The 12,159-nt window shown below is 37.0% G+C and overlaps 1 protein-coding gene across 1 annotated transcript in view; it reads left to right on the top strand.

Moving 5' to 3' along the window:
* Nucleotides 1–2,188, top strand: part of Smp_193700 (hypothetical protein) — a gene marked incomplete at both ends in the record, with an annotated part of 4,071 nt that extends 1,883 nt beyond the window's left edge. Inside the window, one exon of the mRNA XM_018790099.1 lies at nucleotides 1–2,188. This exon is cut by the window's left edge and continues 1,883 nt beyond it. Within this exon, the coding sequence (XP_018655476.1) occupies nucleotides 1–2,188 (2,188 nt within the window).
* Nucleotides 2,189–12,159: the final 9,971 nt, after the last annotated feature.

Here is a 12,159-nt window from a genome sequence, read left to right on the forward strand (position 1 = left end):
TGCACGCTACAATCAGTCCACCACTAAATCCACATCGACCAACACTCAAACACCACTCAGGACAACACAATACCTCAAACCATCATCAACACTGCAACCGGTTCTACCTCCCTTCACATACAAACCTGACGAACGTGAATTTATCATTAATGGAATATTGAGAACCACTGCAACTCCTCTCAGGACAACACAATACCTCAAACCATCATCAACATTACAACCAGTTCCAGTTGTCACTGCAGTCCCAACACGCTACAATCAGTCCACCACTAAATCCACATCGACCAACACTCAAACACCACTCAGGACAACACAATACCTCAAACCATCATCAACATTACAACCAGTTCCAGTTGTCACTGCAGTCCCAACACGCCACAATCAGTCCACCACTAAATCCACATCGACCAACACTCAAACACCACTCAGGACAACACAATACCTCAAACCATCATCAACATTACAACCAGTTCCAGTTGTCACTGCAGTCCCAACACGCTACAATCAGTCCACCACTAAATCCACATCGACCAACACTCAAACACCACTCAGGACAACACAATACCTCAAACCATCATCAACATTACAACCAGTTCCAGTTGTCACTGCAGTCCCAACACGCTACAATCAGTCCACCACTAAATCCACATCGACCAACACTCAAACACCACTCAGGACAACACAATACCTCAAACCATTATCAACATTACAACCAGTTCCAGTTGTCACTGCAGTCCCAACACGCTACAATCAGTCCACCACTAAATCCACATCGACCAACACTCAAACACCACTCAGGACAACACAATACCTCAAACCATCATCAACATTACAACCAGTTCCAGTTGTCACTGCAGTCCCAACACGCTACAATCAGTCCACCACTAAATCCACATCGACCAACACTCAAACACCACTCAGGACAACACAATACCTCAAACCATCATCAACATTACAACCAGTTCCAGTTGTCACTGCAGTCCCAACACGCTACAAATCAGTCCACCACTTAAATCCACATCGACCAACACTCAAACACCACTCAGGACAACAACAATACCTCAAACCATCATCAACATTACAACCAGTTCCAGTTGTCACTGCAGTCCCAACACGCTACAATCAGTCCACCACTAAATCCACATCGACCAACACTCAAACACCACTCAGGACAACACAATACCTCAAACCATCATCAACATTACAACCAGTTCCAGTTGTCACTGCAGTCCCAACACGCTACAATCAGTCCACCACTAAATCCACATCCACCAACACTCAAACACCACTCAGGACAACACAATACCTCAAACCATCATCAACATTACAACCAGTTCCAGTTGTCACTGCAGTCCCAACACGCTACAATCAGTCCACCACTAAATCCACATCGACCAACACTCAAACACCACTCAGGACAACACAATACCTCAAACCATCATCAACATTACAACCAGTTCCAGTTGTCACTGCAGTCCCAACACGCTACAATCAGTCCACCACTAAATCCACAACGACCAACACTCAAACACCACTCAGGACAACACAATACCTCAAACCATCATCAACATTACAACCAGTTCCAGTTGTCACTGCAGTCCCAACACGCTACAATCAGTCCACCACTAAATCCACATCGACCAACACTCAAACACCACTCAGGACAACACAATACCTCAAACCATCATCAACATTACAACCAGTTCCATATGTGACTGCTGTTCCAATAAACAATAATCAATTCAGCACCCACGACTTTTCTTCTTCATATATATCAGAGAATGAATTTTCTAATGTTATTTCTTCGGAACCTTTTTCTAATGATTTTAATATTTTTATTCATCCTAATGTGACCTCTTCTGGATTACCTGCTTCTGATAATGTTTTTGATGAATTCTCTTATAATGATTTTTCTCCTCCGGATCCCGATTATGCTCATTTTGATATTGATTCTTCTAATAATTCACCTGTTCATATCGATTTGTCTGATATTCCTTCCACTAATTGTAATAATTCTCAGGATACTGACTGTCATTCTTTGGAGAATTTCATTCCTTTCTATGAATATAACAAAGTATTAATATTTAGAATTTTCAAATGTTGCCGACAATTTTATTCAACTAATAAGGAAAACTGTCATGTCAATTGTTTTATGAAGCAACTATGTGATAATTATTTTCATCAGTAATATCCTTCTTCCTATTTTTTGCCTTATAATTATTATAAATATTTCCGCTCAATGTGAATCTATATTATTTTGTCAATTTACACCTTGGCTGTTTTATTTTTTGCTTTCTAATCAATGTTGAACACTTAACTTCCTATACAAAATGTTTTGTTTTCAGTGCCTTAGTTGAAATTGTACAAGTATAATCTGAAATTTAAATAAACATTGGTACATGGAACACCAAATGAATGTGTGACACAAAAGTCATTCGATATGTGTTAGGGCTTGGATACTGCACGGGTGCTTAAACCGAACCAGGTGGTTTTCTTAGGGGACCACACCACGAGCCTTTGACCTACAGGTCTAATCCACAAGGCAGTGGAACAACATCAGGAGATGCAATGCTATGGTAACTGGTGGTCAGCAATAGGTTCATACGCCATTTGTTCCTTCAGAATACTGGAGCCCATGTGCAGCATTGGTTTGGTATCAGGTGGACTTTCCGTTTCCACCAATTCGGTTACAGCACCGTACATTCGCTTTTTGTCCTCTCAATTTCGCAAACAACAGTAATTCCTCAAGAAGTCAGTGAGTAGGACCTCCCTGACAGTGGTTGTACGTACATGGCTATATGAGAGCATTTCGAAAGAGTGAGCTGACTCTCTCCACCCTCGGCCTAACCAGAGCATTTTGGAGAGATATAAGAATTCCTGATTTCACTGATGATGATTTCATTCGTCGCGATTCTGTTTATTCTTATTTTGATGATGATTCTTCTGTTAAAAATACGTTTTCACATCAATTCAACTGAAGTATATTTGCAGTTTATAACTAGCTTTCTATTCATGAATTTTCAACTCAAATTTGTTAATATAGCTCTATAGATGTATAGTGATTTGATGCTTTTAATGTCATCAATATCTTAGTTGATTAGTTTATATCTAATTAATTTATAGTATTTATTTGTTATTATAAACTGAATCACTCTAAACAATTTACCGTTATAGATAGGAAACCGTTAAAATGATTAAACGAATGGTTTGTTTAACTAAAGAAACCTTCAACTAATTTTAGTAAATGGCAAACTAATAGTTTAATTAGTACCGAATATTGAAACTGATCTCGTTAGTGTCGAGGAACTTAAACATGCCTGCCAAGTTTATGGTTGACCCATACTTTCAACCAGTGTTATTTTGACAATCTAAGCTCAACAAGTAAACGACGAATTTACTATGTGCACCCAGAAATCATGCATGTCCCGACACCAAGACAATACGTATTTTAGAATACATACCAACTAACTGTTGAATTATTAAAATAACAAAGAACAAATTTAAACACTTGGTGGTCTGATACCGGGTCCTAATGTAGAGATCGGTCTCCAACATCGGAATCAATATTCCATAAACTTTGTACAGTGAGTTTTATTCAGAGAATCAAAAACTCCAAACGGAAGTTGGTTCACTAAATTTCTTTGAACATTTTTACCGACACTCAAAATGTTTATCCTTTTGAAAAAGTGTAGTGGCCTTTTTGGCATTACCAGGAACTTACCAATATGAATTCGCCTAGCACTTTCAACGGACTAATAAACTATCATCAGAGTTTTATTGTAAAGTGAATATTCCATATTCACCTCTTGAAAGACCAATTTCGTGGTAATGCAAACACTATTAACCTAGATACTTGTCTAACGCTGCTTTTAACAAGATAAATAAAATAATCCTGTGAATAACGGTGGTTGTATATTAGGATTCGCTAACTTCTATCAGCATTAAGGTAAACACCTCAGAACCAATAATCCTCATATAAGTAATGACAACTACCAGTGTTTACCTAGAGACGTTTGCAAGATAATGTGTCAAGTTATAGAATACTTTGGCGATAATTTATCGTAATCAGTTGTGTTTGATACTACTTGCAGGAATCCGTGAAAGTTGAGATTTCCAGACCTTCGCTCGCCACAAACCATTCAGTGAATATATTGAACATTCGACTACATCACCTAATAGGAGTGTCAATTCGTATATGAGCTGGCTTACAAACTCCACTCCTTTAACTGAGACGCCCCAATATGGACCGTCACTCAACTGAAGCTATTATTCAAGCAGTCCTATAGTGTAATAATGTGTTGTACGCTACTTATGTCGACATATGTAGCATATAAAACCAGTCAGAAGTGGAATACCTGGTAGCAGAAGGTTGTGAAGATCGAATCGAAGAGAATGGGAACAGAGAGTAATAGTTATTCAGATGAAGAAACGATGAAGTTTGAGTTAATTGATGAAGAATTCGCAAATGCAGTATTGTTTGTATGGTCTTCACATTTGACCAAAGAACTCTGAGCTAAAATAATAACGTTTTCAAAAAGACAAATGAAATCAATTCATTTTAGCTGAACCGTGAGGTTCTTAGAGCACATAAACGACTACTAAGCACAAGAATATCGGTTTTGTTTTCATTTTACATTTCAATGTCTCATTTGTATCAGTATTGCCGTTTTCCATGAGTGTAATAAAAAGAAAAAGTGAGATTCCTTACATTACAAACCTTCTAGTTGTTATGATTCTATTCAAATCAATGTTAATACGTTTTATTTAACTTTTATGCTGTTGGCAAACTTGGCAACGTTTATGCGTTACCATCGTGCTGAGAATTCTATATTGTACCAGATTATAATATTGAATAAAGCCATTAATAATAATAATAATAATAATAATAATAATAATAATAATAATAATAATAATACATTTTCGACACGTTTTCATGTAAGCCTTTATTTTACAAGTTGACTAGAAGCTAATTAAATGACTATTTTGACTGTATTTGGTTGTTTAATGAACCATGCTGGTATATTCGAACAATAAATACTAATCAGTCGCACCTCTATAAGTATGTTGAACTTTATTGAAAATTCTGAAACCATAGACATAAGTGGCCAGTACTCCGGCATCCTATCTCTACCGGCATCAGAACTCAAACGACTGTTAATCATGTTCACAAAAAATGTTCAGCTTCAGTTCAGTAATGTCATATACCAACAAAGTGATGTTTCAGTAGACATTTTCATGGCTTATTTCGAAAGAACTGAGCTCAAAGGGATGATTATTGAAACAGTTTTGTATTTGAGGTACGTTGACGACACCTTCCTCGTACGTAATAATCAATAACATTCAACACATCTTCAGGAACTTATAGCAACCATCCTACAATCAATTTCGATTCTAGTCAATTTTGGTTAAGCCCTTTTTATAACTTACTTAACAGACATTGTCATTTGGATAGTAACAATTTGCATATTCTTTGCACTGCTATACCACTAGAGCATATGACACTCTATCCGAAATGTTGACTGCTTAAATATCATTCGATGACTCATACACCTCCCCATAAGTGTACGCACGCAAATATTATTATCAGCCTTTGTTTTGCTTTGCTGTGCCCTTATTAAATGTGACTATAAATTGCCTATGTAATCACTCGCTTGCACCTTGTTCGTTTCCTTCGCTTGTTCGCCTGTTCACTCGCTCTCTCGCTTGCCGCTCGCTCGCTCGTTGATATTCGCTCAGGTGTTGTTAACTTTCTAACCTGAGTTATTCGACAATAAACTGTAGTTGCTGCCATCCTTTGTCTTCTGATTTTTACGCACCGTTAAGTTTAGAATTATAACGGTTATCGAAGTAAACGATTAACGAATCGCGGCACTACAAACTTTTCAACGAAGTTCATCCAGTTTACTATGGAACATGCAAATGGAAACAAGTTTCATTTTCTCGATATTTTAGTAGAACGAAGAAAAAATGACACAGTCCAACGTTCAGCTAATAGAAAAGATATATAGAATGAGATTTCTCTCAATTTCAATAGCTTTTGTTCACACAGTTACAAAAAGTCACTGGTTAAAACACTATTTCACAGAATAGAAAGAAAATGTACTGCCAATGCATTAGGAGAGGAACAACTGAATGTGAAAAGATGTTTAAAGAACAACGGATATCCACTGAAATTTATTGAGAAATATGGAAAACGTAAAGATAAAAAAAAACTTCAGTAAACAAAAAGTCATTTTTATTCAACTTAAATTCGAAGGTGACGAATGTTACAGGGTCAGTCAACAAAATACCAAGAACTGAATTGAGAACTTATCCTGAAACTAAACTGATTGTCTTGTTCAAAACAAAATGTTCTTTAACACAATCAAGGATTGATTGGTATCCCTTTCATGTTACCACCAACTATGTATACAAATTCATAAGTATCTGCCGAAGTAGTGACATTGGTAGAACAAAATGAAGGGTCTACGTTCAATTCAAAGAACATATTTCAAAACGTCTAAGGTCAAGTGAATTAAAAGTATTCAGTAGTGACATCTCGAGATGGGATTAATTAAAATTTCCTATAAAAAAATTTCAATCCTTCCCGGTAAGGACAGAAGGCTAAATTACAAACGTTAATCCCTGTGATCTGGAATAGCGTTTACACCACGGTGATTTTTGTATTTCTTTTTTTTAATCTCACCTTAAAGATCTTTCATCCGGTTACGTCCAACGAGGTGAATAGTTTTAAAATGAAATCCATTGATTACTGTTTTCTGATAAGTAATATAAAACATAATAATTCCTTTTATGATCACCTTTTCTTTCATTTTGAAGGTCAATAATTCACCTGACACTAGTTCCATGATCTGACAATCCTAATTGACGGATATCAATTGATAAATTTTATAAAATTGTGTCCTGAAGGGTTTACTGACACAACTGAATCCACAGTGTTTTTTCAATATATGACAAAAGGTGTTCTTACAGCCAATCTTTCAGAATAATGTATATATCCACATTAATGAGATTTAGGAGATAATGGTGAACAGGAAAGTCATATTACAGCCCTTATTGGGTTTTTAGAGTATCAGTTAGATGAAGATAACGATCTGGATTGATTTTTGTTCGCTGCTACGGATTAAGTCAGTTTGACTACTCTCCTCGTGAATATAGTCGACCTTATTGGGACATTCAAAATCGACAGCAAAAATTTATTTCACTTTCAAATTATGACCTTTATTACGTATGTAATAGCCATATCAATTTCTATCGTCTTCATTCCCCGTGCAACTTCAACACTACTCCCTTCATTTCTGTCATTATTCAAGCTTTCAACTAATAATGGATTTCTGCTTAGAGTTGTCTCGAACGATTAACTGGGGATAGTTTCTGCAGTAACGAACTTACATCACTTTGTAAATAGAGTACGTCTAATTGAAAGTGTCATGAAAAGTATATGTTATTATGTATTTATTCTTCATCTGTAAATAAAACTAAAAAGGCTGCAATCTGGAAAAGTATTAATTTATTCTGTCAGGTTTTAAATTAAAACATGAACAGGTAAATTTCTAAGCTCAACAAATGTGCTTTCTAGTTTACAAGCACTGGACAACGGGCGGACAACATCAAAAACGTTTATTACGTCCTTTTTTTCGGGATACTGACAAACTCAACAAATTCAAGATATCCCTCAGCAACAGGTTCCAGGCTTTTGAGGAGCCACTCAATGGAGAGGGAACTACTATGGAGAGCAACTGGAAAGGGTTCAAGTAGGCAATCATTTCAACATGTCAGGATGTTCTGGGCCACAAGAAGCACCATCACAAGGAATCCATCAAGATAAGATTGAAGGAGGAACAAGAAGGCAGCAATCAATACCAGCAGAACGAGAACAGAAAAGGTCGAGGCACAAGCCGAATACACAGAAGTAAACAAGCAAGTGAACAGGAGCATCAAAACCGACAAACGTCAACATGTGGAAGATTTGGCAATGACGGTAGAAAAGGCTGCAAGAGAAGGAAACATGAGACAACTGTATGATACAACAAAGAAACTTGCTGGAAATTACCGTCAACCAGAAAGACCAGTGAAAAGCAAGGAAGGCAAGGTAATCACCAACATTGAAGAACAACGGAACAGGTGTGTAGAACACTACGAAGAACTCTTGAATCGACCAGCTCCACTGAACCCACCCAACATCGAAGTAGCACACACGGACCTCCCAACCGATGTTGGCCCACCAACAATTGGAGAGATCAGCATGGCCATTAGACAAATCAAGAGTGGCAGAGCAGCAGGACCAGACAACATCCCGGCAGAGGCACTGAAAGCAGACGTAGCAGCAACTGCAAAGATACTCCACATTCTCTTCAGTAAGATTTGGAACGAAGAACATGTACCAACAGACTGGAAAGAAGGACTTCTGATCAAAATACCGAAGAAAGGCGATCTTAGCAAGTGTGATAACTACAAGGACATCACTCTTCTCTCAATACCAGGAAAAGTCTTCAACAGAGTATTGTTAAACATGATGAAGGATTCCGTGGACGCCCAACTTCGAGATCAACAAGTTGGATTTCGTAAGGATCGATCTTGTGCAGACCAAATTTCAACTCTATGGATCATTGTGGAACAATCAATCGAATGGAATTCATCACTCTACATCAACTTCATCGACTACGAGAAGGCATTTGATAGCGTGGACAGGACGACACTATGGAGGCTTCTTCGATTCTATGGAGTGCCTGAGAAGATAGTCCATATCATACGGAACTCCTATGATGGATTAGACTGCCAAATCGTCCATGGAGGACGACTCATTCGAGGTAAAGACCGGTGTTAGGCAAGGTTGCTTACTCTCACCCTTTCTCTTTCTCCTGGTGATCGACTGGATCATGAAGACGTCAACATCTGGAGGGAAGCACTGGATACAGTGGACAGGCAGGATGCATCTGGACGATTTAGACTTCGCAGATGATCTGGCTCTTCTATCACAAACGTAACAACAAATGAAGGAGAAAATGACCAGTGTGGCAGCAGCCTCAGCAGCAGTAGGTCTCAATATAAACAAAGGGAAAAGCGAGACTCTCCTATACATCACAACATGCATCGATCGAATCACACTTGATGGAGAAGCTTTGGAGGATGTGAAAACATTTACATATCTGTGCAGCATCATTGATGAACACGGTGGATCAGATGCAGATATGAAGACGCGGATCGGCAAAGCAAAAGCAGCATATTTACAACTGAAAAACATCTGGAACTCAAAACAATTGTCAACCAACACCAAGATCAGAATTTTCAATACAAATGTCAAGATAGTTCTACTGTATGGGGCGGAAACTTGGAGAACTACGAAAGTCGTCATCTGGAAGATACACGTGTTTATTAACAATTATCTACGGAAAATACTTCGGATCCGTTGGTCAGACAATATCAGCAACACCTTACTGTGGGAGAGAACAAACCAGGTTCCAGTGGAGGAAGAAATCAGGAAGAAGCGCTGGAAGTGGATAGGACACACACTGAGGAAAGCAACGAACTGTGTCACAAGGCAAGCTTTCACATTAAATTCTGAAGGCCAAAGGAAAAGAGGAAGACCAAAGAACACATTACGCCGAGAAACGGAGACACACATGAGAAGAATGAACAAAAATTGGATAGAACTAGAAAGGAAGTCCCACGACAGAGTGTGTTGGAGAATGCTGGTTGGCAACCTACGCTCCATTAGAGGTAACAGGCGTAAGCAAGTTAGTAAAATTAGCCAGGTTTAAGGCAGAGTACATCATTTAAAATTGTAACATATGAACCAAGGATTGTTTGCCATATCAAATCAAATCGTTAATGTTGGAATGACTAATATGAAGTCGCTCCTTTTAGCCTGGCCAGCTTCGAGCCCAATAAGTTAATCATTAATTTTATGATATGGTGACGTAATTTAATTGATGTTTATTCTTATATCCTAAACTTATCTAACCATTATTATTACTATTAAACTTACTAACCTTTAAAAAAAATTTATTCAGCATCTACCCCTATCTGCTAATTCTTGCGTAATTCGTATTATTCTACATATTACATAATGTATGTAGTTACATTATTCTCTCTATCACCCCATGTTGACCGTTTTTCATTTTACTTATAAAATAATTGAAGTTGACACATCATCCCAACATTAACGATTTGATTTGATTTTATATAAGAAACAATCTTTGATGCACATTTCCTTTCATATTTCCTTGAAAAAGCTTGAACCAGATTGCCAGGCGAAACGCTGGATTTACTTCAAATTCATTCGCTGAGATTTTAAAAATATATTATTCCTATTTAATGTCTTGATTCACATGTTATAATTTTAAATGATGTACTCTACTTTAAACCTAACAAATTTTATGGATTATTAATTTGGAGTCACACAATAACTTCAGTCGAAAAGAAAACATTATGCATGAACATCGACTTCAAGAGTGACAGAGCCACATAGGTCTTAAAAAGGAGAATTTCTGATTCTTTAAAAAATCGTTCTTCTCAGCAACGTTGCGAATAGTATTTCCCAGCTGATCATTGTTCATCAATAATCTTAAGGATAAATTATCTCATCTGACCAACTCAATGTACATTTACCAATTTACTTGTTCATGTGGAACAAGGTATATAAATCGTTCGATGTGTACTTTATCCAAGAGAATTTAAGAACGTTACCCGGCGTAGCTAAGAAGAGGAGGAAACTGATCAATAAGAAGTTCAATAATCGAACACCTTGTGAACACAAGTCACTCAATAAAGATGGACTCTGCGTTCAAAGTCATCTACAAGATAAGTAGAAGTCTTCCAACGGCAATTATATCGCATCTTAGTATTGCCAGAATTGTGTGTCCAAAAGTGATTGGCACAACCTCTTCTTTTACCATAGTCTAAATGTCTTATAAGTTTTTTTCTCCATACTCTTCTTCCTTTACGGCCATCTGCTTCCCCTTCCATCTTCTCTTTAAATCTCCTATCCCCAAATGGTTTATTTCTGTTTCTATGATCCTCCTGATTACATTTAATATCAATTTCAACATTTTATCTTATCATGCTGAGTCATCCCTTCCGAATGATAATTTCCCTATCTATCTTTTGATGAGTATTTAATCCATTAATAATCAAACGATTATTAGTTTCCCTATTTGTTTATTCTACCTCACTGTCACCATGTCTAACAGAAGTTTATTATCTCTATTATTACAATTATTATAACTATTATCATCCTGGAAAAGTAAGTATGTATGTATGTGATTGTAGAGGTTTGAAAATGAATTCGCCGATAGGAGAACTCTTCCCTGAACCAATTTTTCTTATTTAATGACCTGATGGGTGTTCTCCGTTTATATAATTGTAGAACCTGATGAGAAATTATTGAAAAGAATATTCTTCGTCCATATAGCTGCAGTTTAATATAATGGGAATTTTTCAGCGATTAAAATGAATTATTGACTATATGGTTCTCAGATTTTACTAAGAGATTCTGTGTTTTGGTTAACTACAACTCATTCCACTGTTCACTTTAACTCGTAGATTAACTGGATTGGTTTAATATTTTTACATAAGTATCCTTTTATACTAGAGTAAAGCTTGCTGACAATGTAACTGGAAACAAGATTGTTAACTTATATATGTGTTGTTCTAATTCACAATATCAGAATTTTCAGTATATATTTAAGATTCATAACCAATTGTTCAAGCAATAGAATTAACCTTTCATTAGAGTTAGTAGGCCTCAGCATCCTCGAATAAAACACATACAACACCGATACAATCACATTTGATGGAAAAACTCTGCAACAGTGGAAACTTTCACATACGTTAGCAGCATCATCGATAAAGGTGCAGGTTTTGACACAGATGTACTGGCAAGGATTGGTAAAGTAAGAACAGCATTCCTACAGTTCAACAACACATGCAACTCAAAACAACTGTCTTCAAGACAACATCAAAGTCAGAATCTTCAACACGAACGTCAACACAGTTCTACTGTGCGGAGCTCAAACTTCCAGAACTACCACAACCATCATCAAAACTGTACAAGTATTTATAAACAATTGTCTACACAAGATTTCCGATGTCGAGATGGTGGAAAAGATTTGTAGCTCAGGTGGGTGATTTTGACGTGGGTTTGTTCTCAGAGCTGGA

The sequence above is a fragment of the Schistosoma mansoni genome, chromosome W (assembly GCF_000237925.1).
Source record: "Schistosoma mansoni strain Puerto Rico chromosome W, complete genome".
In the NCBI taxonomy this organism is placed as follows: Eukaryota; Metazoa; Platyhelminthes; class Trematoda; order Strigeidida; family Schistosomatidae; genus Schistosoma; species Schistosoma mansoni.